Raw genomic sequence first — 24,684 nt, 5'->3', positions numbered from 1 at the left:
AAAAGTCCCTCCCCAGCTTTCCTGTAGGCCCCCTTCAGCTACTGGAAGCTGTTCTAAGATCTCTCCAGAGCCTTCTCTTCTTCAGACTGAACACCCCCAACTCTTGTCAGCCTGCCTCCAGAGCAGAGCTGCTCCGGGGGAGGCCAAAGATCTGTCTTTGATTATATTTGCCTATCTTTCTTGGATTTTTGTGCAAGCTTCTGTTGGCTAAGCCAAAGTTGAGAACTATGATGTGAGGAAAGGAACTGTAGAAAGAAAACAGGGCAGAAAATACTAGGTGGTATTTGAGGGAAAAGAGAATGAAAGGAAATAGTGAGCCAAAGGCAAGCAGACAGTTACTAATCCTGAGTCAACTACCTATGCTTTCTCTTCTTTCTTGCCTCTGCCCTCCCCAGCAAAGAAAAGAAAACCTTAGCACAAAAGCTGAGGTCATTTGGCTCTACAAGTAATTACTGTGAAACCTTGTGTTGGATGACTGAGCCTTATTCATAGAATTGTCTTATCAAGACTTACTGCATAGTTGTATGTAAAGTTTACTATTAAAAAAACCCCCACGATTGTAGCGTCAAACCTAACCTCTGAAAGAACTATAATAAAAATGTAGATGTTTTACTCAAGTTGCAGGACTATTGTTTCTTGTAGCTAATGAGAGCTCAATAGCTTATTTCTGCTTTCTGTGAGAGCTGAAGGCAGTAGGGAGAAGAAAAGAAAATCATAACTCTCTTAAATGCTAAAGCAAATCAAGGGCAGCTTGAAGGACACTAGGATACAATACAGAAATTCTAAATAATAAAACCTTCCATAGCAAGCTGGAGATATTTCAAAACTTGTAAGAGTGCAAATTTCAGATGAGAAATAATCAGAAGCCATAAACAAAACAGGCTGAAATGCCCCTACTGCTTATCCTTTCTTGTACTGCATTTGGAAATAATGACACACACAAACTGGTGTGTTCCTCTTCAATTAGTCTTTATCTGAACATATTCCCATGTAACTGGGAAAGGGCACAATCTGGAGCAGGAGTTTAATTTGGCAAACTACGTCCTTTCTAATGTGTATCTATACTTTTTGTAAGTCTTTTGTAGGTAGCCAACAAAGCAAGCATCACCTGGAAATCATCGGTCTTGCTGCTTTAACTCTTCATGTGGATAGGACCTGAATTACAGGTGAAATAAAACAAGGGGCTCACCTTTCTGGATATTGTGCTGTTTTCAGGGAGAGAAGACACTGACTTACATGTTCCCACATGTGCAAAAATTATTAGTTTTAATTAGTTCAAAATACAGTAATAAATCCCATGACATAGAAGACTGAGATAAAATCCTACTGTGGTTTGAATTGGAAGGGGCCTTTCAGATCATCTAGCTCCAACCCCTCTGCATGGGCAGGGACACCTCCCACTAGACCAGGTTGCTCCAAGCCCCATCCAGTGTGCCCTTGAACACTTTGCAGGGATGGAGCACTCATAACTTCCCTGGGCAACCTCTTCCAGTGTCTCACCAGCCTCCTAGCGTGAAATGTCTTCCTAATGTCCAACATAAATCTCCCGTCCTTCAGTTTAAAGCCATTACCCCTTGTCCTGTTGCTCCATGCCCTTGTAAAAAGTCCCTCCCCAGCTTTCCTGTAGGCCCCCTTCAGCTACTGGAAGCTGTTCTAAGATCTCTCCAGAGCCTTCTCTTCTTCAGACTGAACACCCCCAACTCTTGTCAGCCTGCCTCCAGAGCAGAGCTGCTCCAGTCCTTTGATCATCTTCCTGGTCCTCCTCTGGACTCACTCCAACAGCTCCATGTTGTTCTGGCTTAAGGAAGGAAAGTCCTCCTCTTCTCCAGTTAAAACAGTCTATTTAAGGAAAGAGGGTAGTTCAGAATTAGTTGCTTTCTCAGTGTGCCTTTCTCTTCCAGCTGAGAGGGAACACCATCCTAGTGGTCTAAAGGTGCAACCCCTCCTAACTCTCCAAGCTCTGTGAATACTGGCAGTATTTTTAATGTTAACAATATGTTTTTTCTTCGTCCATATTTATCAGCTTACTCAAATGTCTTGGGGGTTTCTGCCCTCCTGATACTGAGGAGAAGCTGTGGTGGGGGCTGTTGCATGCTGAGAGCTGTACATAGGATTGAAAATTAGTGTTGGTTTCCCCCATCTCACTACAAGAAAGAAAAGCTAGGAAATGGCTTTCTGGCCAGTACAAACTGTAGTTCCCCTTGGGAGAGGGGAGTCAGTGTTCCACAAAACATCTCTCCAGCCGTGCAGTAATCCCAGTTTCTCTGCTGGTGCACTATTCCCAGGAATCCATTTCATTGCTTTAACATGTGGGCTTTTTCCAGTAAAGTTATCCGCCTGAAGTACAGGATTACATAGTCAATACCTGCCTTGTTCCAAATGAAATTTAATAATTTTGGTCTGATCTTTATAGCTGCCTGTCAAGAAGAATTTTGGGATTGGAAATTGAAGCATACATTAATTTTATGTTTGGATTTTGAGTTTTGAAGAACTCCATCTTTGAGGGTATATAAAGTCAGAGATAATTAATTTGAAATAAACCAATGCTAATTTAGAAGGTTTTCTTGTTGCATTTATTTGCAATCATTAAATACCTCTATCTTGGAAAGATGTGTAAATAATAGTAAAAAAACAGTGTTTAAGAGTTGCTGGTATCATTGCTCCTTCAGAATTTTTTTTTGTTTTTTTTTGTTGGTTTTTTTACTGTCAGCATTATGAGGATGCCTTTTAAGTCTGTTGGTTTATTGTAATGTTACGACTTCCTTTTTGACTGTAAATTTAGTTTGGTTGACAACAACGTTCTAATTGTGCTTGCATCTTAGTTTAAAATGGCAGCAGGCTGGAGACTACTTTTAAACTTGAAGGTAATATTTCTGCAGCCTGCATTTTGCTTTAAAAACGACCAAACAAACAAACAAGCCTTAAGTAGTTACTGATAACAATGCTTTAAACAAAAGCAAGCAGTCGGGAATGTTGTATGGGCTTTTCCCCTCTCTACTACTGAATGAAAATTGAGAATTTTTACAATGTTGTTTCTCCTTGTTTTTGCTCCCTTCTGTATGGATGAAGTATGCTTTAAGTCGCCTAGAGTGAAATAGTAGCAATAGATTTGTTAGTGGTTTTCTGTGCAGTAAAAGAGCAACACAGGACAGGGTGAAGTGAACTACATGGTGACCTGCAAATACAGATACCTGTTCCATGAGCCTTGTGATCATGGTGGTGTGCTCTGGTGTATGACAGAAGGGGAAGCACATGAATCAAAAAGTGAGTTGGAATAGTTTGACTCTTACTACAATCCTGATTACGGTGTTGGCTACTTAAAAGTAAGTTTTTAATCTTGTAAAGTAGACTGGTCTAATTTTTTTATTTCTAGAAAAATCTCTGAATCAAGTCAATGACTAGCCTCGCTTTGCTATGAGTAAATTGCTTGGGATGTTTGTAGCTGGCAGTAATTTCTCTTTTCTTTTATAGAACGTACTGTTTTTCAAATGGAACTGGATGCATAGTAGGAAACTAGATTTTGTTTGCTTTACCTTTTAATACTATTTTTTTATTTGTGCACTAGTCTATATTTCCTGGATATGCTTACAATGTAGAGGATAGTATGTAGCTGACCAAAACATAATACCTAAAATCTGTCCTAGCCCTTCAAGCAATGTAATTATGTTGCTTCCAAGCGATAAGCCAAGGCAATTTACAGATTACTGGAATGCTTGAAAACACTGACCTTTCAGGTCACTCTGAGCACTCCTATTATGCAGAGATTGCTGTGGCACTGTTGTAATGTGCTGGCCTGTCACATGCTGACTAACTTGCAGAAAGCTTTGATGCAGCTGTTTTAAAAATGCTTTTGCTGACTGATAGGCACTTAGGCTACTGACTGTGAACAAAGCTGGCTCTCATTCCCTGCTTTTAGCCCCCATTTTCTATAACAACACTTCTCCCCTGCTGACTGCACACACAGTTCTTATCTGGGCCCAGTTGTTGACTTGTCTCCACTTAAATTGTATTTGTGTTAATTTTCACTTCAAAAATAGTCGTCTGTGTGAGAGATTTGGTTTGTGTGGTTTATTCAGAGCTGCTGCAAACAAGCAGCCTTGAAAAGTTGATGCAGTGGCTTTAAAGAGTGGGTGGATTAGAGGGAGAGAGAGTGTGTGACTGGGCAAAGCAGGGGGGGAAAGGATTAAAAAAAAACAATGGTCCTTTATTGGTGGTGACCAATACAGTGGAAAGTAGCTTCTGAAATGTAGCATATATTGTATAGAAGTTTGAGATCTGATGTATTTTCTTGAATTGGTACAAAGAATAGAAGAATCCAATGAGTCAGTATTTTTTCTGAGTATGTGGTTGTTAATGAGCATCATACACGGTAACTATAATGCCAGTACCTTTTCCAGTATTTGAAGGAGGACTAGAACATGAGTAAAAATTAAATTGCTTAATTTTTTTTTTGTTTAATCTCTGTATTTTCATTTAATTTTAGTAATAGTTGTTAGATCAAGTAGTGCCTGACTTGCAAGGATCATAGGAAGAAGAAAAGTCGGAAACTATAAAACATTTCATTTCAGTATCCTGAGTAGAATGTTAGAAGGATAAACTGGTTTTTGCTTCTCAAAGACACAGAAAATAAGGTTCCTGATGTTTGTGAGAAGTGGATGTCTAATCCAAGTAAGCCTGTACAAAGCATAATATCCCATTACCTATGAAGGGCAAAGTTTACCAATTCACAATTTAACCTTTGATTCCAAGGAGCGTATTTATAATTAATATAATTTGTTGGTTACTTGTACCTCAGATTCTAATACTGTTCGAGTTCAGTGTGTTTGTATCAAAACTTAAGTGTCTCTGCTCTGTTCTTCTGAGAGGTGGAAAATGAAGGAGTAACATTTGTTTGGTATTGTGCATGTCTATCATGTATGAGGTTTAACAAAATTTTAAGACTGAGCTGCTGCTGTGCAGCCTGCCATCATGTCTGCTTGTCTGAGGGGAGTGTGACTACAGATACTCACCTGTGTTTGCTGCATTTCCAGGAACTCCAAAATACTCACAACTTGTTGTCTAATATCTCTTGAAGTAGTGGTGCATATTCAGGGAAAGCAGTTTGTATATTAAAAATTCCTTTTGCTATTTGCCTAAATAGTATATACAGTGGCAGTGCTCTAAAATACAAATTTGTAGTTTGTAGAAAGCTGTCATATTTTTCCTGCTTTAGCAGTGCAATGAAGAGAACAGAATGAGTAATGAATTTACAGCAGGAAACAAACTGAACAGTGTGATTTCATAGTGAGCGTTTTCCTACTCTTTTTGGTCAAAAGAAAGTTACTCTGGATCAATTTTATGGCACAGTGAGGCAAAAAAGATGCATTATTGCACCTGTTGATAATGTTACAGTCTCTTTTAAAGGATTGAATTTCAAAAGGAATGACTTCCGAAGGTGAACCCACAAAAATTAGTGGAAAGGATGCAACTAAATCAATACATTGATACAAGAAGTACAAATATAGATATTGTCAGTGCACTTAATTTTAACTTAGAAATTATTAGAAGTTGCATTGCTATGAAGGTGCAAATATTAAATCAGGTTTTTAAAGCACTCTTTATAGTAATTTTTCTTTTGCTGTCCAATTTTGATTTTACTGACAAAAAGGCAGTACTACAGTTGTCTTTGCTGGAAGTACTGTTTAATTTCCCATTTCTTCTTTCTGACCAACTTTTTCACTGAATTTTTATCCTCACCTATTTAGTCCTTAGGATGATTTTCCCAAGAATACTCAATTACATACTTTCTCTGCAAGCCATGGCATTCTGGAGATTTCTTACTCATTTAGGAAAGATGTTCCTTTAAAAAAAAAAAACCCAACTGATTTTGCGGGTTTGTAGGTGATATAGTTGCTTCCTTTTCCCCCCATCATCCCCAGCATCTGCTTCTTGTAGAGGTGTAACTTGATACTTTCTTGGTGCAAGAGTTGAATGAATTGTAGCCTAACCTAGGATAAACAGGTCATTGGCCAAAATTATACAGACGTTTCAGCTGTTAACCAAAAGCTTATCCAGTTCCTTCTCCAGCTGGTTGGATAAACAGCTAGAATGTCATTCATGCTTTTTCATTTCCAAAAATGTGCTGACTCTATGAAAAAGACATCTGCCCATTAAGCACAGATGGGAAATACTTGCTAAGAGGTGGGTTGGCGGGCAGCATGTCTGAGTAGTTATGTATAGACTTTTATTTTTAGTCGTTGTTTTCAGAGTTCCTCTTCTGAAATACCCTTTGTGCTTGTCATCTTCACCACAGCTTGGCTAGCAATCAAGCATTATTCCTTATGAAATTATGATTACCTAGGGAGAAAGAGCAGCTTCTCCTGCTCTTAAGTTATTGTGGGTCTCCTAAGCAGGTAATGTCTCTGCTTGATACTTATTGTGTAGTTCATTCTTATTTCAAAGTTGAATTGAAGCCATGACATCCACTATTACTTCATGGACATGTCTTTATGTAGTGATTAGTTTGAGATTCTTCACTTCATGTGTCTTATTTGGGGAAAATCAGAATTATGTTCTTGAACATAATTAGGTTTTTGGTTGTGTTTAGATAATATATTAATCTGACTGGTATAGAAAATAGTTTCAGTGACGTTTTTGTCTTAGGTACTTAAATTGGTAGCTTCATAGGCTGAGAATGAAGGTAGCTCTTCAGGCCTGCACACACAGGGAGACCACTAATAGTTTTAACTGTGATGATAATTCTAAAAATGCCATGACACTTTCTCTCTTTTCAAGCGGCCAACAGAAAACTTTTAGTGTTACTTACAATACTGATATGTATAAATTTTTGTCAGACATTACTGATGGATGTCAGAACTGCTGCCTGTATGTAATGGGCTATATTGGTAGCTTTCTTTAATACCTCAGTAATTTTTTGGTGTGGGTTTTTTAGTCTTTTGTTTCTGGTGAATGCTTTTAGGGTGTGTCAACTTTCTTCCTCTTTTCAAATTTGGAAATATCTGCCATGGTAACTGAAGCTTGTTGAAGTATGAGCATCACTTTTGGTCTTGATTCTTTTCTTTGCCTCCTATAAATGGCTTATGCTGAATGTTCTTTTAACTTATGGTGGTGGGGTAGCCCCTTAAAGTGTTCCAGCACAAATGCAAAGTGAGAGCACTAAAAAGCAAAATGCTTTGAAATACCATCAGCTATACTGTTCTATCAGGCTTGTTTAGGCTGTCTTCCAAATGCAAACTTCTGATACTGCAGTTGTGTGTGTTTTGATAGTTATCACTTGCTTACATGAGAGACTTCGATTTCATTGTGGAGAAAGTGTTTCCATGTCTTGAAACTATGGTTGTATGGTATCCTAGAAGTAAAGAACACAAGTAAATCTGAAATACCACTTTTGAAAATTATTTCAAAGTAATACTAATGTTTGCTTTTAATTATACCAATGCAATGATGTGTACTATCTAGGGATGTGGAACTGTAGATTATTTGAAATTATTGTACCTTTGCTTTGCAATGGCCTTCCCTCTAGTTTGGAGGAGGAAGTACAACCCTGCAGAAAGTTTGTGCTTGTGTCAAGTGTTGCAGTGTTTCTGGTCTCAATGTTTAATTATATGCATGAATAACCTGCACTATTGATTTAATAATGCATGTGGTTTGATTTTTTTTGAGAGTAAATATGGCTTGTGAGCACTGATTCCTAAGTTGACATTGCACTGTGAAGGAAAAATGGCACCAGTATTATGGTATGTACGTGCAAACTAATATTGGTACATGCTCATGGAATTTTAATGTGTTCTATTTATGATGTATTTTTCAGGATTGGGCAGCTAAAAGATGTCCTTAGTTTGCTGTGTAGTTGCAAGATGTAAAGCATAGTGAAATGGGAAAAGAGCTTCTTAAATACATTTATTCTGTATTGCTTTGTAGCAACAAAACCCAAAAGTGGAGTTCTGCTAACTCAAGTTTAACCACGAAATTAAATGACTGTGCATCTTCCACCTTGAGTCAAGGGACTGGCTCAAGTAGAGCAAGAGTATGGAAGCTCTTCTGGTGATTGCTACTTTTAATGGAACAGATTTAGGCTAATATGCAACAATGTGAACAAATACAGGGAGAGGGGAAAAGTGCAGCTAAGTGGGACTTTTGTTACTTTTCTTTCTTCTTTTTTGAACTTTGTTACTCTTTAAGTAAATTTCTTATTTTATTTTTTTTTTGTAAATTGAAGCTTTAACTTGCTTTAGAATGTGAAGCTTAAAGAGATGAGGTAACAGATGGGGAAAGACTTAAACTTCTGCACTAGTTATTTCCCCTGGTGAGTAACCTTTTTGTTATTTTCTTAGAATAGATTACATTCAGAATGTAGAAGTTCAGTGGAGCTGCTTTCTGTACCACAGGGAGTGCTGGAGTATTAAAGGGGTGAAGTAAAGATGGAGAATTTTCAGTTTGCAAACTGAAATGTGAGGTTATAGTTTTGACTCTTGCAGTTTTTAGTTAAAAGTACAGTTAGAGCAACTTCCTTTTTTTTATTTATTTAAGGGCTTTGTGTTTGTAATGTCTATTTTTAATATGGTTTCAGGTAGTTAGAAGATGCATTCTGGTAGAAGCACAGCGTGTATTTTAAAATAGTTGTGATAATTTCTGCCCACATAGTTTTCTTGCCTATTTGGGAATGTGTATTCCAGAATGGTGATAAATGGACATGATGCAGTTTTGGTCTAGAATATAATCCTGTATCCTTGATATACTTCAAATTGTGGGAAGAGAAGTTAGTGTGGTGGTTAAAGCTGCTGGTGAGGCAGTTTGTTCCACTTGGATGATTTATTTGTAGTTGCTGATGTATATACAAAAGTAGCGTTGTGACCATTTTTAAGGTTAACCTTTTCTGGGTGTGGCTTTTTTCCTTTGATGGAACTGTGCTTTTAGATACACTTTGGCTTTTTCATCTCTTTAAATGCTCAATTGGCGAAGTAGAAAGAGAAGTTTAAACTGCAGAGTAAAGGCCCTGAAGCTATTTGATCTAAAAGATCATTGCTTTGGGTAATTTCTTACTTAGAAAGCTTTCTAAATTTGCCTACTATGTTTTAGGTAAAATTCAGTGTTAATTATTCTTACCATTGTATGTGAAGTAAAAGTCTACCAAATGGCTCTTCATGGGAAAAAGGCATTTTAGTGGTTTTGAAGTGCACTGTTATGCTTTGTATGCATAAAGACAACATGCTGCTAGGAAGTTCTGATCTGGTCAACAATTAATGCTCTTGAGCTTGTTAGTTAATTCCCTAGTCCCTTCCTTTGCTTTGATGTGCAAGCAGGAAAGAAAAAACCCTAGCTGTACATCTGTAAGGTGGGATGGGAAAAGGCACGATTGTCATGTAAATCTGAATACCTACAGAATTTAATTTGAAGCTTGTGTAAAGCCTCTTGTCCAGTAATTACTGTCATTTTGTTCTAGTGACTGTAGCCAATGTCTCTTCTACCCTGGCTTCAAAAGGGAAGGGAAGGAGACTGGGAGTTGTCTCCTGACTCAGTGAATGAGAAATGCCTCATGTAATTCTTCACCCTGGGATTGGTGGGGATTCAGAGTTGTTTGGAGTGGGGGTAGAGATGCAGAAAATCCAAACCCAAAAAACCTAGAACAAGCTGTTTAAAAAAAGGCTTACTTTTCTTAGCTGAAGCTTAATATATGGTGATTTGCATCCATCTTTTCTTAAGAAGTCTCCAAATTGGTTAAAGGTTTTCAACCACTGGCGTAATGAAAGGCAATGCTGGGATTGCAGCCAGTAGGAAGTCAAAGAGGAGAATTGTAATCCAGGCAGCTGTTGGTGCTGGGCAGTGTCTCAGGCCTGCTTTTAGTGCCTCTTGTCTAGTCTTTTCTCACACCAGTGGAGTTGGTGTCATTGCTGTTATTCAAGAGGAGGAGTTATAAGGGGAGTAAAAGATACGTTTTGGCTTGTTTGGGGTGGCAGGGTCACCCAGGTTGCTGTTGTGTGTACTTTTAAGGGAAGGGAAAGTAAAGTGTGGAAATGTCTTGCTGGTTCTTCTGTGCTTGCTGATTCCTGTGGAGCTGCTGCTGTTTTGTTTTGTGCTTGTGCTTGAGGCCATGGCTCCTGAAGAGAAGGAAGCAGATACCTTAAAAAAGGGAAAGGATATAATACATTTGGTAGAAAAATACACATGTATTTTCTGTAAAACACGTTTGTAAGCCTTACTGTGGTAACTAAGTCTTCTTTTGCCTTCTGAAATATCCCTATCTTTCAAATATCTAGTAGTATAGCCAGGATTCAGCTTTTAAAAAAATTCTGTACTCCCAGTTTATAACTGGCTGTGAATGAGCAATTGAATTGTTACCCATTAAAGCAGATAGGGTTATGAAAGCAATTGGATGTATGATGTTATATGGGTGATGTTTCTACATTCATAGCCCATGAATAATCCACTGGAGACTTCTGCTATGTTAGCTTCTCTTCTTGCCTACTCCTGTTCCACCTCAAGAAAGCTATCACCAGTGCCAGACTGATTTCTTAAGTCAGTGTAGCTTTGCAAATAAAGGAGGGTGAGTGTAGCCTTAAGCTCAGGCTCCTGCTGCTTCTTAACCCCTTGTGCTGTTAAGACAGCAGCCTGAAGGTAAGGTTCTAAAGGTTGCATGTCTCCTGGCAGGATAGTTTGCTTCAGGTCCTCTGCAGCACAGCTGGACACCTGCTCAGTTGGTTCACAAAATTACTAAAATAATCCATCCTTTTTGTTAGACTCCATTCACCCCTTTCCACCAGTCTTTCAAAACCAAAATTTCACAATCACTTCAATTTTTCTTATTAGTAGTGGATAATTTAAATCAATTTCTATTACATAAACACTAAACAAAAGGGTGCAAAGAATTGATGAAAATGAACCAGTTAAATGAGCTGCAGGAATGTACTCCTTGGGATGTGGGAGTTCATCTGTAGTTACTGAATGAAATTTAATGGCTTGGTATAAAAAAGGAAAGAACTATTTATCTCATCTCTTCTCTTGCACTGTATTGTTCAGAATTTAAATACTGGTAGTATTGGCTAATATTAGTATGATTGGTTTGGTTTTGTTCATTTTACATCTTCGGCTTGAAATATTCCCTTGTTTTGAGTTCTGTTAGTGCTTTGCACTCCATTTTGTAATGGCATGTAAGGAGAATTGTAGCATCCTAATTTTTTAAATTTAGTTAATAGTGTGTTTGTGTTTGAAAAAAAATTCTCCAGGAAGAAAATCCTGGAGCAGCGTTGTGTTGTGCATATAAATAGGGAGACGGGGAGACAATTGTTGTGAAGTAAAATGTCAAAGTGTACTTGGTTGTGCCTGATTAAGCAGATGCCTCTCCCCCTTTTTCAAGGTACATTTTGTAAAACTAGGTAAACGAGTACTCCCGTTTCTTTGTGAAGTAACACAAACCTGGCAATAGTCCTTTTTTGCTGAGGAAAAATGATGTGTTTTCCTCTTCCCATGCTTGCCTGATAAGAAAGTTGAGGAATGTTTTCCTTGCTGATAGCTGAATAAGCCTTTCGGGTGCATTAACATTAATCACTGCTGGAGTGTTTGTTACCTTGTTCTCCCCTCGGAGTCTCAGGTCTGTCTGTGAGCAGTGGGGTATTGCAGTGCTGCTCCCATTCCTCCTTCTTCCTTCCCACTGACTTCTTATACTTTTTTTCCTTCCTCTCTCAACTTACAAACACTGCACTTCAAAAAAAAAAACACCTGTTGTGTTTAGGTGCTTTTTTAACCAATGTATTTGTTACTCCAAAATCACTAACAACTTTCTAATGGAGGAAGTTGCTCTTTTTCAAAGAGTAATATTTATCAATACTCACCATCTCCTTCTCTTTAAAGTCCTGCATTTCTGTATTCCTGGCTTCTAACTTACTTCCTTTGAATACATAAAATAAATGTGAGCTTAGAGTTGTAATGTGTTCTGTAGATGCTCTATAGCAGCCACGTGACTGCTAAAATGGAATCTTCTTAACTGACAAATACCCAAATTGGGGGTGGGGAGAAATGCCATCTGTGTGTGTGTGGTTGTTGTGGGTAGGGAAGGACACTTAAACCCTAAATTTTTTAGTGAGGGTGGTTGGTGGAGATTCAGAGAGAGAAATTTTGTACCTATAAAAAGAAAAAAAAAACTATCTTCATACTGAGATTAAGTGGGGGAAACATCTGGAGAAAAACCCTGTGGAATTCTGTAACTATGTAAGAAGCTGTCAACTGCAAAGGCAAAAGGCAGTTTGTGTGTTTGGAGATCTTAATTTCAGAAAAATTTGGCCAGTTATCCAAAACCTATATTGTTTTGTTGTGGCTATGTGGGCTTTAAAAAACAAAACCAAAGCAAAAAAACGTCAAACATTTTAAGGAGTAATTAAGCTGTGTGTGCTGTTTTATTGTCAAACTGGAAGATGGCAAGGCCATAATTCTGCATCTGTAACTTGAACTGTCATCTAAGGCTCTTAAACATATATTTGGTCTGATTGATATTTGAAAGATCTGAGTATTAGGAAAAGCAACCCTGCTCTGTCTCAGTGGGGTACTGCTGCCTATCCTCAGGCTCTCATTTGATGGGTCTTCAGAGTATAACGATCTAAAATTGGCATGGTGCAGTGCTTGGTAACTAGGTTATGATTTTCTGTATTAGAAACAAGGTAGGAGGCTTTCTGGCCTGCACTGAGGTGCTTGAATGCTTTGGTTGCTGCTCTGATGTCTAACTTCATGTTAGTTTTCTGGTGGCTGTATCTTACACCTGTGTGCATTTTGGTTTTGATTTTTTAAATTAAAAAACAATGGTCAGATACATAAGCCTGTTGTAGGTTTCTTATGTAAAACTAATAGAGTATGACTATTTTCTGTGTCACTGATACTGTGCTCATCTCCTCCTCCCCCAAGGGAAAAAACAAATTGGAAGAACTCCAACTAATGTTCTTGAGTGAGTGATAAAATGGTAGAAGAGTGGGTATGAAGGATGTGAGATCAGCTAGTCCAACCCTCAGTTCAAAGCAGTTCTCCCCACTTTGAGCAGAGGGGATAATTGCAAAACTGAGGTGTCAGAAGGGACCGCCTCCAGTTCAGCACCCCACTCAAAGCAGGGTCAACTACAGCTGCAGCAGGTTGCCCAGGATCGTGTCCACTTGAGTCTTGAGCACCTCCAAGGCTGGGGTTCCACAGCCTTCCTGGGCAGCCTGCACCACCATTTCACCACCTGTGTGGGTGTAAAACAAACCAGCCAAGGAGGTAATATCCGATTGGAATTTCCCATTCTACAATCTGTCACTTGCTGAGAAACTGTGGTCACAGCTGTGTGCACTTCTTGAGCTTCACTCGTGTATTTCAGTGTAGTCGATTTTTAACTTTGATGTCAGACTCTAGTCTGAGCTTTTATGTTAACAGGGCTGGCTTGCAAACTGTGCTACTGGCAGTGGGGTTGAGATGAACTGGTGGGGAGCTGATGCAGGTAGAAACAACCACACACGAGAATAATACTTCCACAAGTGTAATAAGAGGGAGAGGAATCTTTTTGAGGATGGAAACTGGTAGGAAGGCAGTGTGTGATGCTTAAGCTGTTACTTATGCTAAAAGAAGTGCTGGTCAAGTTGCATCCTTACACTTGAAGAATTAAAACATAATGTTGAGTTTCTTGAAGTCCTTGGTTTTGAAATTATTTGGGGGAGAAAAAAAATCAGATAGGAGCTAAAGTTGATGTTTAAATTAAAAAGTTCAGTTTAAATATGTAATTAAAATATTTTAATTTTGGAATCTTTATGTCCTAATAATACTGACTTAGATCAGCATGCTAGAAGAATGACTTCTAAGTGCAAGCTGTATGAACTTTGCCTTTGGCAACATCACCTCGGGGTGGGGGATGCAGAGAAACATGACATTACTTTGCTTTGTAGCCTTTCTGTTCTGAATTTGGTTCCATTTTGCTTGCATACTGGCCTGGAGTAGTGATCTGTGAAACACTGCTTGCCAGTGCTTTGCAGTTTGTGATCCTACGTGGTTTCACTGCCAGCTGGAAAGCAAAATGGAAAGAAGCAAAACACACAAGTATCCTAAATTTCCCACGCCTTTTAAGATCATGAAGCTGGTAAGCTTTGCTTAGCTGCTAGCTGATACTGTTACCAGGGTGTTTGAGTGGTTCTCTTCATCTGCAGTTGTTTGACCTGAGATCATTTGACATGTATCTACATTTGGGTCTTGCGTTCTGATTTGCTTTGCCTTCTTACTCTTTAGTGTCAGCCTTCTGCCCTCCAGAGATAATGGTATTCCCTTGGCTTGTATCATAAAAACTTCTATAAATACTCAGATTTAACTGGATCTATAATCTAGTATTTAATTATTTCAATAAAATGCAGTATTCCCCTCCCCCAGATTCCTTTGTACTGTTCCTGTTTTGGGCTTTTTTAGAAGTAGGATTTACAGGATGGTTGTTTGTTGTTTTTGTTTTTTTTTTTATTGAGCAGCAACAGCAACAAGGTTTTATGACCCTGGGAGATCAGAGAGTTGTCTGTGATGTGTGAGGCTTTGACTTGAGAGGCCATTATGGAAAAGTGAATCATGCTAAAAAAGAGGTTGGGTACTACTTGGGATGAATTAAATACTGAGGTTTTTTGGTTGGTTTGGGTTTTTTGTTTGTTTTTAGTTTGGAGGCAATAGTACCCACAAGTTATAGCAGAAATATCTGAGCAGAAAAGTATTGCACAAAAATTGATCAGGAAAACGAGTGGAAGTTATGTTTTTAGGTATATGCAGTGTCTACATGTTCAAAATACAGTAAGTGATATTAGGAATTTTAGAGCAGGAAGCAGTGGAAATTCTATTTCATAGCATAGTATCCTATGGAGCAGCATGTGGCTGTGCAAGTGTAGGGAGAACTGAGTACAATGGTGAAGCAGCCTATTATTAAAGACACATATATAAAGTTTAGTCCTAGTATTTAATTCATGAGCTATTACTGATGTAAAGATGACTTCTGTTGGCCAGACAGTAGGTATGTGCTATTCTAGTAGACTTTTTGCTTCTAGATTGGTCAAAGTAAACTGAAACTAATTCTATTAACATGCAGTGTTGAGAATTCTGTGCCTTTTTTTTTTTATTTTTTAAACTTTGCACACTGTCATCTGAAGACCAGCTTCAGTAATGGTGTCTTTCTTCATAAGGCTTTTTATGAGGTGGCCTGTTGAATATGGGCAAGTGTTTGGGAGAAGTGGGACTCTTGGCTAGAGCTTTGGATATGGGCAGTGAAATAGTGGGGGGGAAACTGCAGTGTACACTGCTTTGCTTTTAGGTGTTTAGTACATCTGCTTGAGAGAATAAAGTTACTGTTCCTGTTTTTAAGATAGAGGGTCGATGTCACTTCCATGGTTGTACTTTGAGACAGGAGGTGAAACTGGGGACTGGCTTCTTAGCTTCATGGATGAGTATTTTCTTATACAGAATTTGAGAGAGTGCTTTACTGGGTGTTTTCTCCTCCTCTTAGCATTGCTATATAAAGAGCTAACCAAATAGCATCAGGTGCATGTTGTTTGTCTCTGCAGCAGTCCCTGAGCTGCTCTCTGTTCTCTCTTGAGTCTTTTGTCACAAATACACTTGGGAAAACAGTCTTTCCTCTTTTCAAAGAGTGATTGATGATCAAGTGAAAAACAAGGATATAGGCTGCTTGCAAAGCCTAGTACAGAGACACCACAGTCCTATGTGCAGAGAGCCAGCTTTTTAGCACTGTGCAGTCTGCCTTTATCCTTCTTCAGAATTCCCTCCTCTTTGGCTACACTTGCTCTAGTAGTTGGCTTCCAGTATTTGAGGCAGTTCTAAATATCTCTAAGGTGCTCTGTAAGAGAAGTGGTGCATTGCCCGTGTTGTATAAAGGGTACATAAGACAGAAATCTCATTTCAGTTGATAAAATTAGTCTGATAATAGGATTCTGTCCCCATTGCACCTGTTGCAGCAGAACAATTGTTGAAATATCTATTTTTAAATTTTTTTAGTCAGCTGAAGACTTTTGTCATAAGATAGTTGGAGGGAATCTGGAATTTAAGGTGGCTGTAGTTTAACTAGGCAAGGATGAAGGTGAGTGTCTGTAGGAAATCTTCCTGGGCAGTGTTGGGAACAATACATGGCTCCCGCTGAGTGCTGAAAGATGCTGTGTGGAGGGAAATGACCTTTTCTTTCCCTTCTCTGAGGTGGCTAAGGAAGATGCAGTTTTCTTTTCTGAAACTGTTCAGGAAGCAGTTTAAGGTATTGACTTGAATTTATTTTTTTAAGTGGATGATAAATATCACCCCCTAGATAGTAACAAAGCTCCTGAAAGTCTCTTAACAGTTGGAAACGCTAATAAGCATTTTTAATTCTCGTTCCTATAAATGCAATCAAAATGTACTGATTTTCCATGTCACCTATAAAACTTTGAGGTTCAGTAGCATCCTACTACTGAAGTTGGGCTTCCTCAAGAATAACTGAGAATTAATTTTAGAAGTCAACTAGTAATACAGCAAGATGAGGTGTATAAATGTCTGATGTGTCCTGAAGAGACTGACTCTCAATATAAACTTATTTTCTTTTTTTGATGCAGCCCCTTACCTTTTTTTTTTCTTCATGTCTTGAAAAATAAAACTATTTCTCAAGGTTGTTAAGATTTTATCAGCGCAATTAGGAATTATTTTAGATGCCAGCATTTTATTGGAAGTAAGGTGTACCTTAAAGCTACAACATGAGGCTGCAGACTTGGAGCCAAGACAGTTTTCTTTATAGGGTTGTTTGTGATCTGGTCATTCAGCTTCTTGTTTGCTTGCTGTGGTTGAAAGGGTTAGGGCTTGGATCTGTCACAGATATCTTTCCACTCTATTGTGTTTTGCAGAGAATGGGAACAATATGCCCCCTGAGGTAGCAGAAGTAGTTGCTTCATTTTATTGTCTGTAGGACAGCTGTCAATACTGATCCACAAAACCAGGCTTGTAAAGATACTAAAGATACCAAAAGTATTTTATTTCTTCCCACAGTAGGTTATTCTTGTGTTGGCCAGAGGAAAATTCTATGGTAGATACCTAAATAAAACTTTCTGAAAAATGTAATAACCTCATTGTCCTTAGTGAGAAATGTGTGGAATTTTGTAAGAGTAGGTATTGAACACGTTATTTATAGGAAATTGCTGTTGGATTTTACTAAGAAATAAGGTGATTGAAAAGTCCTTTGGCCCCTTGTCAAAATTTGATCATAATTAAGCAAACAATTGCTTAAAATCTAACTTGTAATTCTTGACACATTTTTAATTGAAAGTAGTTTAATTAAAGATAATTTTTCTAGTAAGCCCTCCTAGACTTGCAAAGAAACATTGGGAAACTATCCTGCCTTTAATTTCAAGAATATGCAGGGGCTTTGACCTTAGACTGAACTCTTCCTCTAGGTGTCGAAGGCTAAAGAAGTTTTATCCGGCAAGAAACTTTATCTAAGGAACCTTGTATTACTAGTAGTATAAATACTAATTTCTGTGGCTGTTTGTTTCTTTCCAAATGTGCACCTGACCTGTCTTCTCAAGGCCATGGGTGGCTCCAGTGCTGCTGCTGTTAACAGCTTTTCCAAGGGAAAAAGATGTAAACTAAACAATGCTATTTGCAGATATGACAGCATCGTTCAGACTGGTAGCCAGTAAATCTGTGGGTTTTTTTCCCCCTTCATGATGCTTGAAGGAAAAATCTCAATGCATAACTGCAGAATTAAGTCAGTCTTATGTATGTGCTCATGTACCCAGATGTGTGTGTGAAATGTGGTGCGGAGTGGAATAAAAATGGCTTGTTCTTGTTTGAAGAGCCTTTGTAGGCCACAAAGGGAGCTTTCTGGAAAGATGTTAACTTTGGTATATTTGTATCTGGGGACAACCTCAAATATTAAAAAGTAGAAAAAGCTTCTGAGCAAATGATAAGTTGCACTACTTCCATATTGATGAATGGCAGCTTCATATATGACTTGATCTTTTAGGTAATAATAAAAAAAAACCCACAAACCCATCCACTTGCCACATACAGAGCTGGGAATGCTATTAATTGTCAGTATAAAGATGTTTAAGCTAATAACCTAAAAAAGCATAAGCATGACAGAAATCTTTCCAACACTAAAGTCTTATCATTCTTTCCCTTCTCTTTGTTCTTACTGCACGTAGATACCCATAGGTAATAATGTTAACAATATTTTGAGTTGGTGAAGTTCAAATGCCGTCAGTCGTCCACTCGTATTTCAAAGATACTTAATGGTCTCTGTTAAGTTACTCTAGACTGTAGCATCTTTGTATTCTCATGTGTTCCTAGTTCCTGGGGTGCTAGGCTGTATGTATTTCTCAGTTCCTGCAGTCACCTTGAATTTTCCTAAATCAGTGCTGGGTAACATTATTTGGGGTACTAGGCTTGGCACCAGCACTCAGCAGGGCTGCAGACTGATGTTGGCCCCACTCCTTAATCACAAGCAGCATTTTCCATTTCTAGAGACTTGGGAATTAAGTTTTTACAACATTTCTAAAATAGAAGTGTTGCATGAAAAATAGAGCATTTGTGAGTATGGTCTAAGAGCAGCATTGCAACGGGGACCTCAGCTGATGGTAGCACAAGATAGTTCTTCTGTCTCAGTTGTCAGTGCTTAGTAGGGTGAGTACCTTCACAGCTCTTCATCAGGTTTCTCCATCTTTTGTGAGTGAATGCAGTTCTTCACAGATGAGAAACTAACTCATATCAGCAGTTGGTGTCAAAACCAAGATCTCACCTCAGGCTGCCTTTGAACTGTTTTCACTGTTCCTGATTGGACTGTTTGGGCATGCAGAAAGAATGAAAATAACATATTACTTGGTTTGCAATCTAACTAATGGATATTTGATGTTCCCAAGTCTTGTGAATTTGAAATGGGTGTATTAGTAAAACCTAGGTGAGGTGATAGCAATAGATGAATAGAGAAGATAGTGAAAGCAGGAAAATGGAGAGCAAGCAAAGAAAGTAGAAAGACTGAGCATCTACAGAAAGGACAAAGGTATTAAAAATTATAGCCCCAGTCAGTAGGTTGAGCAGGGAGCACCCTGTCCAGGTCTGGAAAGGCTGGTGAGTTTGTGGGTGTTGTTGTGGGGGTTTATTGTGGGGTTTTTGTGAAGTAGAAAATCTTCTCACAGTTCTCAGAAGCACTATACATGACTTGTTTCCATTTTTCTTAGTCATTGCTCAGCTGTTTTTCTTATCCTTCTCCAACTTCGGGCTTGCCAGTTATCCCAGATACAGTGGGAGCAGTGCTTAGCTGGTTCAACTGGGTTTTATCAGTCTTCATCATATCCAGAAGCAGTTGGTGTCTCTGCCCCTTGTACGGAGCTCAAGCAGTGAGTCTCAAGAACTCAAAACTATTGAAATCTGGTTCTTTGTTAGCCAAGTGGCTCAAGCTGGGCTGTGCAAAAGTGCCTCTGGAGTTCTGCTGGAGTGCTGTACCTGCATAATGTTGCCAGGACCAATGCAATGAATGAGCCAGTCAGGGTAACTTCTTTGTTGTTAATTGCAGATAGAACTGAGGCAGCCTATTACAATTACAATGTGAATTGCAACTTTTGTAGTCATTTATTGGATTTCTGTCGCACCTTTTCCTGAACAGGAGCTACTTAAAGCTTTTTCTTTTAGAAGTTTACTTGTGGAGATAATTCTTCACTGTTGATGCGATGTTGAGCTCTTGCCAAAACTAAGACAGAATGAGAGCATCAGAAATAGGGAAGAAAATCAGTATTCATTAACCGTTTAGCAAGCAAAACCTTCTGTTTTGTTTCAGAAATAGCTTTGTGGTTGTAAATTGTTACTGTTTAAATACATATTTGGTTTACTTTAAAAAAGCTGGAAAGAAGTTGTCTAATTCTGGGATAGACTTAAGTCAATTAGTAATGCAAAGGAGTAACATTTGGTACTGAATAGAGGCAGAAAGAAATCTATTTGTATGAAATATATCCCAGTGAAGTTGGACTGAATCTTTGAGGAGAAGTGAACTCTAAAAGAGAAATGAGGAGTGATGTAGCACATCCAAACCAATGAAATCAGAGCACAGAATGTGGAGGAAAAAGCCACCTTCCTGGGGTCATAAGAACTCGCTTTTTATGCCTAGTTGCAAATTCTGATGTAATGAAATTGGATAAAGTTTGCAGAGGTATTGATTTTGAAAGTAAACTGTCCAGCTGCTGTTCTCTGTTGTAATACAGGACTGGATTAAAAGTTAGGATTACTTTATGTTTTAGTGGCTGAGTTACTGTAACTGAGACAAATTAAGAGTAAAGTAGATGTTCTAAGGAATAACACTCCCATATTGCAGGGATGTCCTGCTTCTGTTTTTTAATTAGTGGATTGTTTGCTTATGAGAGCAGAGAGTGTGGAGCAAAACACTAAGCACTCTCTGGAAAGGCAGAAAATGTAGCAGCAGGGTAGCAGGAGGCTTCATGCTGTTCACTGTGTATTTCCTGCTGCCTTTCTGCCTGTATTCAAGCCTTTGGCTGTGCTAGTTTTTTCTCCCTCACTCCATGTTTCCCTTTTCAAATGTTTACTTGTCATGGCACATTAAGTAGTGCAAGTGTCTACTTTTTAAAGCAGAAATGCAGGTATGTAAATATTGTAATAAAGTTACTTTAAATCTACTTCCTTTAGAGACTACCTTGTTTATTTCTGCAGTGCTACTGTTCACTAAAGAAATTGGCCTGCACTAAAACTTGGAGTCTGTTCAATGAGACCTTTATGCATATAATACAGTAGCACAGGTACTGTAATCTATAGCTGGGCATTCATGAATTACTGGTAATCTTCATACACTTAGAATGAGCAAGAGGAGAGCATTCACAAAAAAAGTGGGAAGTATCTATGTTAGACTATAAATACAGCTGATCCTAGTGGAAAGCTGGATGTGGGCCTTGGACCAGCTTCATTTGCTGTACACTTAATGAGCAATCAAGATAGCCTACATCAGAAATGCTTCTTGTAGTACTTCCTTTTAAACTTCTTTATAACTTAGTTCTGAGATATATAACGATTAAAAATCTATTTTGCCTGTTCTTCCCATTGCTCCCCTTTCCTTGGAGCACAGGAAGTTTAGATGTGACATATAAAGACAGGAAGTGTGTAACAAATGAGCCAGCCCTACTTCTCTATATCTATTCAATATGAATATGAATTTTGGGTGTAAGTTTCTATATGTAGTATTATACAGTTGTTCAGTACAGCTGTTGACAGTAAAGTCTAATTTTTGGGTTTTTTTTCTCCTTAGAGCACAACAATGGAAGAAACAGCTATATGGGAACAACACACAGTGACTCTTCACAGGGTAAGTTCATACAATTGGTTGTGTGTGCCTAATGCAGGATACTGGCAGCTTTTAAAAACAATAGGAAAAAGCCAGATGTCAGGAAGTAAAAGAAAAGGAAACTGTCATATTCCTTTGTTCAAATTTAGAAGTGTTGTAAAAGTTCCATGTGATAGTAGCTCTGTTTGTTTGTCGAGTTTTAGAGATAAACCTGCCTACAAATAACCATGCCAGCAACAAAGTTTTAGATTACTTCTGTGTGTAACTGAGACTAGTTAGAAATCTGTGTAAACTAACAGTTGTGCTGTAACTGTACTTAAATGTTTGAAAATTTATTTGCCAGGGCATAAAATGATACAGTTAAGGATAACTAAATGTGTTGAAAACTATCTTATTTGCTTGCTATTTTTTTCAAGTAGCAGCTGGAAATAGTGATTTTTAGGGGGTCAGAATGTGCACCTTAAACAAATTGTACTAGGAATCAGTTAATTGAAAAACAGCTTTTGTATTTAGACTGACTTCTCCTATTTGAGTTACTGTAAGTGAAATTGATTTCTAGTGTAGCTATTTTTAAGCTGTACAAGAGAGGCAATAAGGAATAAATGCTTAGGGAAAGTTGGAACAAGGTGGTATGTTGTTTCTGGCCACAGGTTGGTGTTAAAGTGACCATGGAATAGCAATTGCCCAAATAGCAATTCATCCCAACAAAAGGGAGATGCACAAGAGTTTTCTCTGGGGAGCAAGTTAATCATTTGCCTTCAATTCTTCAGCAAAGAATCAAGGCATTCTAGAATTGTAGCATTGATCAGATAAATGGACCTTTGTGACTAAAAATGTGTACTAAGAGATCAGCTGATCAGATAAAATGTTAATTCTGTGTACACACTTAGTATCTGTGGCTTGGAGTGAGTTTAGTGTTGCAGACCTGAAATACCCATTTTAGTCCCTGGCCTCTTAAGAGAGCAGATGCACCAGTTTGACCCAGGAGGCTGTCTAACGAAGTACATTGTCTCTAGGTGCAATCACATGTTGAAAAAAAAAAAAAAAAAGTAAAAAGGAAAATAGGTGATTATACTTCTCTAGGCTACTCATGAGGTTTCCAAAATTTTATGTCAGCAATTTCTTGAGCAAGAATTATTATTGTTACATGTAATTGTCCTTTATATTTTCCTCTTGAAAAGCTGTCCAGTCATCCCTGAAACCTGTGTGAACTTAAATTTTTTTACTCATATTTCTGATGAAATCAATACTGTCTGATATTCAAAACCAAATAAAAATGCTATAAAAGTAAAAGTTTGGCTAAAAGGTTGGCTTCTAGGCTTGGTGATAGCTTAGTTTCTCTTGAGGGGGATATTTTTCTGCTTAATTGAAGAAGTAACTTCAATGACGCCTGAAAATGACAAGTTTGGTCAGCGCAGGAAGGAATAATGAATTGCTGCAATATGGTGTTAGCTCGAACAAGTTTTGAAATACTAGGAAAGAGAAATCAGATTTGGCTGCACTTGTAGCATTGTCAGAAGTCTTTGTGTGGTATAGAAGTGAAAGTATGATTATTATTTTGGTTATGATATCTTATGTGCCAGACTAATGCCAGTTGCACTGGCTTAACTGTTTTATCAGGTAAGTATCTCTCATGTAGATGTTGAAGGCTGATGGCACGTATTGTTGATAACATTGACAGCATTATTTGTTTTTAATTGGCTAAATTAATTTTTTCCATCTGCCAGATAACCAAAACTCTTATGCTAATGTTAAATGAATTGATACTTAGAATTTATCCTTAGCACTGGGAAGAGGATTTAGGAAAGCAACTGCTTATTTGCTTGGGAGGTTTTTATTTTGTGTTTTATTAGTGTAATTGTTGTAGCATTAGATTATCAAATAAATGAGGTTACTTCAGTTTAGTCATCAGAAGTGAAATGCATCCAGATCTCAGTTATCTGCAAAGATATCTAAAAGTCAATATGATGGGAATAGACTGGAAATGCCACTCTGAGTGGTTGTGAAGTATTTTCTGTGTGAGTTTATCAGCTCCACTTGGCTGAGCTACAGAACTGCTAGAGATCATCTACTGTCAGCCACAGAAAAAATCATTTTGAAGATCTGCACTTGCTTTTTCTAGTGAGATTGCTTTCCAGAGATGTCATTACAAATTAGGGACAGGATGTGCTTAATCCCAGTAGCTGCAGTATGCCTCAGTCTGTTCAGGCACCTTGATGCTGTGCTTGAGATATCTTTGAGAATCTAGAACAGAACCAATGAGGAGTCTTGACTCTACTGTTACTTAACACAGTAGTTCTTGAGTTCCAGCACTATTGTCAAAAGACTCATTAGAAACAGTTCTGGTTGAGGGGAGCCTTGAGCTTCTAACCAAGAGGTTTGGTTCCCTTTCTTGACTACCCTTCCAACTTCCTGAACTGCTGTTCAGCTCTTAAATGCTTGAACCAGTCTCAAGTTCAGTTAAAGCTTATCAGATAGCAACAGTTTATCTTTTATATACTTCTCCGTTTTTATATATTTAGCAGTAAAGAGCTTTAAGGATGAACAATGCATTTTGTATGTTATGTAGGTTTCTTCATCCTTGGAACTCAGGTTTTGTGTGGCTGTGTTAAATGTGTCTTCCCCCAAGGAAGAGAAACCAAGTATGTGTGTACTTTCCTGCTTCTCCCATGCTGCCTTCCTGTGGGAGAGCAAAATAGTACAAGGGTTTTTTTCTTATGTTGTCAGCACAAGCTCTAACGAGTGACTGTGATGTGGCAGATTTTTAAAATGCAGTTTTAGTTAAATGTATCTTGTGTAATATGTAATGATCAATATCTTGCTATTTCTTGACATATCTAGGAGCTAGGTTTTTTCTGAGGGTAGTACAGTTTATCTTTTAAGACGATGGTAGACAGCAGGATAAAAAGATAAGTAATAGGCTGAGGCTTACTGGAAGGTTTCTTATTTGAGCTATTTAATTTTCAAAAAGATTTAGTGTTTCATTTGAACTTTCTAATATGGAACATTTCTTAACACTAATTCATTTAATAAAAAACTTAAAGCTTTTACCTGACTTGTGATCTTTTTTGACTGCTGTCTGTATATAATGCATTGTTCTAGGGCTTCTCAAAGAATATTGAAGCATGAAACTAGTCATCTTAATATTGGTGGGTTTGGTTTGCAAATAATTAGAAAGTCAAGCAGCAAGATAAGGTTTACAGCTGTATCTCTGCTGTCTTTGGCCTGTTATATTTCTTCTTATGAGTGGAAAACTGTTAGAAATTTTTTTTGTTTATGGTGTAAGGAAAGGTAGAGAACATTTATATGAAATTTTACATAAATGTCCTAGTAATTGTTTCCTCCCTTTCCTTCCCCACCAAAATATAGAGCCAACTGAATTCAGTTTATTA

General features: G+C 38.0%; 1 protein-coding gene across 1 annotated transcript in view; it reads left to right on the top strand.

The window, feature by feature from the left end:
- The window catches only part of TJP1 (tight junction protein 1), a 152,764-nt gene that overhangs the window by 87,262 nt on the left and 40,818 nt on the right, over positions 1-24,684 (top strand). Inside the window, exon 2 of the mRNA XM_009994403.1 lies at positions 21,257-21,313. Coding sequence (XP_009992705.1) covers positions 21,266-21,313 — 48 coding nt within the window. The 5' untranslated portion in view covers positions 21,257-21,265. The remainder of the gene's footprint in view (positions 1-21,256; positions 21,314-24,684) is intronic.

This window comes from Chaetura pelagica, unplaced genomic scaffold (genome assembly GCF_000747805.2).
Source record: "Chaetura pelagica isolate M959 unplaced genomic scaffold, ChaPel_1.0 scaffold222, whole genome shotgun sequence".
NCBI lineage: Eukaryota > Metazoa > Chordata > Aves > Apodiformes > Apodidae > Chaetura > Chaetura pelagica.
Note: the sequence above shows the minus strand (reverse complement) of the source record. Positions and strands in the feature narration are given on the sequence as shown.